Here is a 2,230-nt window from a genome sequence, read left to right on the forward strand (position 1 = left end):
GGGCTGCCAGTAGTCAATGTGTCCACCCGCACTGACAATGAAAAAAATGCCTCGTGACCAACAGTGAAGTGTTCTTCTTCCACCTGTATCTTTGTTGCAGTCAACTTGTATCTCTTGTTCATCGGTATCAATGAATTCTGGGTGCGACTGTAAAAACTCTGCTGTACCTAAAAAGCAGTGTTGGATTTGAAATGTTTTGTGCATCTTTAGTATTTTTAAATTGTTAGAGCACGATATAAACTTAAATATTATTGTTCTGTTAAATGAATAACAGTTTAGTTAAAAGCGTTTTCTCTTTTGCAGTGTGCATTCTAAAGGTCTGTTACATTGCATGTGTACCAGTAATAAAAATAATTGCAGTAGCTATAGCAACAACAACAGTAATATATTAGTAACAATAATAACAATGATGCTAATAATAATTTAACTACAATCACCTTGATAGCTTGAAGCATTCCATTTACCAGGCTGGCTCGACTGGGCACATGTCTTCAAATTGTCATCTACAACACTGACTATGTCAGGTCCCAAAGCATCCTGGTTTTGAGCTGCAGTTTCCTCCAGCTCTGAAGCATAATGATCAAGACAGCCAATATTGATACATGTAATTTCAATTCCACACTATCATCTAAAGAAATCAATGACTTAACTAACAGTGCACTGGCATACCGGTAAATTTATCAGCATCAGGCACTACACACTTTTTAACGAACAAACGAAGCTCCGAGGGATACCCTGCTGCTACTGCTATTTGACAATGTCTTTCACAAAAGGCATGACCACGTTTCGGGGACAGAGGGCAGATATTTGGGTACTTTGCTTCTCCAAATCCTGGAACTATCACGGGAACTTTCCACATGCAGTGGGCATAACGAAGTTTCCAGTTTCCATCGGCAACATACAACTGACCACAACCTGCAAAAAAGGTCTGACCATGAAACAATGTACTCCATGATGGTCTGTCAAATCCTTTATAATGCCCTTATGGGAAAAACACATGACTTGGGGTTAGTGGAATTTTTCCAAATATGTGGGTGAGCTAAATAAAAACTGGAAATATAAGGGTAGAGTATGGAAGGATTTTATCAACCACAAACATTAGCAATATATGTGCAGATAGATGAAACCAAAACAAGTCCATGCTACATGTACTATGCAAAACAAACCTTTCTCCTGGCATTTTTTAGAACAGTTGTGGTTGTACAGATGTTCTGAACGTTTGCTTTCCACAAATTCCATTGCATCATCCTCGCTACCAGTGTGCTGCTGACCTTCCTTTGCTTTACCAAAAGTCCATTCCTCACGTAGTTTTAGGTCATCTAGCTCATCTTCAAGTTCTTTCTTCCAATAACTTTTCGCTGCTGTTTTGGCAGACAGCTCACCCATGATCCCAGTATTTTCATTGTCTTAAAAACAAAGCAAAGTTAAGGCACAACAACAGTTTACACTTTGACGCAATGTAAAAGGCATCTTGGTGCACACAGGTTACCAACAGTCTAAAAACCTTAACATCTCTTGGGGCTACATTTCTAAGCATCATCCGGACTATGATGTCAAGGGAAAAAAAATTTCTTAATTGGACAATCTAGTACAGCCTTAGAAATCTTGACGGTTTATTAGGCAATTTCTCCTTTAAACTTATATCTAACTTGAAATAATGTGGTAATGATAACATCTGGCAGTCCATTATAATTTTACTCTGTTCAGTGGGTTTGTTCTAGATATTTACAAACATCTTTTAAAACACAAATGCAAGTTTTTCGCAAACTCCTGCTTGTAAAATCCATGTGCTTTTATGTACCTACAGCCTGACAAAGTCTCAAAGATGTCTCTTACAAGATGACCCTACACATAAAGTGCTCTACTGGGCAATGGAGAGTATACCAACCTCCCCTTCTCTCCTCCCCACCAACATGAATCTCAATCACCAGGCACCACTGAGAATTAAACCTTTCAAAAACTCCCGGTCCTGGGGTGTTAATAGTTTTTATCTTTAGCACAAATGCGGCATGGATAGTTTTCTTGAATTAACTTTAGTGCCTTCAACGAAAGAAGAAAAAAATAAAAACAAAACCTCTGATACACAGGTTATTAATTAACACACCAGCAGAGCATCCTGCAACAGCTTCAGCTGAAATGTCCATTTCAGTTTCTCCATCACACACTACGAAGGTAAATCACAGAATTGTTAGGAAAAACAATGGGAGTTACATTTGTACCGAAAACTTTC

General features: G+C 38.3%; 1 protein-coding gene across 1 annotated transcript; it reads right to left on the reverse strand.

Moving 5' to 3' along the window:
• Positions 1-423: 423 nt before the first annotated feature.
• Positions 424-2,003, reverse strand: LOC137980697 (uncharacterized). The gene is made up of 4 exons (XM_068828131.1): positions 1,889-2,003; positions 1,167-1,406; positions 670-915; positions 424-566 (listed from the first exon to the last, which is right to left on the reverse strand). The coding sequence occupies exons 2-4, from the start codon at positions 1,384-1,386 to the stop codon at positions 424-426; spliced, it is 609 nt and encodes a 202-aa protein (XP_068684232.1). The 5' UTR covers positions 1,387-1,406; positions 1,889-2,003.
• Positions 2,004-2,230: the final 227 nt, after the last annotated feature.

Source organism: Montipora foliosa, chromosome 12, assembly GCF_036669935.1.
Source record: "Montipora foliosa isolate CH-2021 chromosome 12, ASM3666993v2, whole genome shotgun sequence".
Lineage (NCBI taxonomy): Eukaryota > Metazoa > Cnidaria > Anthozoa > Scleractinia > Acroporidae > Montipora > Montipora foliosa.

What these genes read in the sequence shown, in the direction of transcription:
- LOC137980697 (XM_068828131.1), bottom strand. Translation starts at nt 1,386, where the DNA reads ATGGGTGAGCTGTCTGCCAAAACAGCAGCGAAAAGTTATTGGAAGAAA. An exon ending in TAAAAAATGCCAGGAGAAAG is followed by an intron (nt 916 to 1,166) that starts GTTTGTTTTGCA and finishes CCTTTTTTGCAG; the next exon opens with GTTGTGGTCAGTTGTATGTT. An exon ending in TGATGCTGATAAATTTACCG is followed by an intron (nt 567 to 669) that starts GTATGCCAGTGC and finishes ATTATGCTTCAG; the next exon opens with AGCTGGAGGAAACTGCAGCT.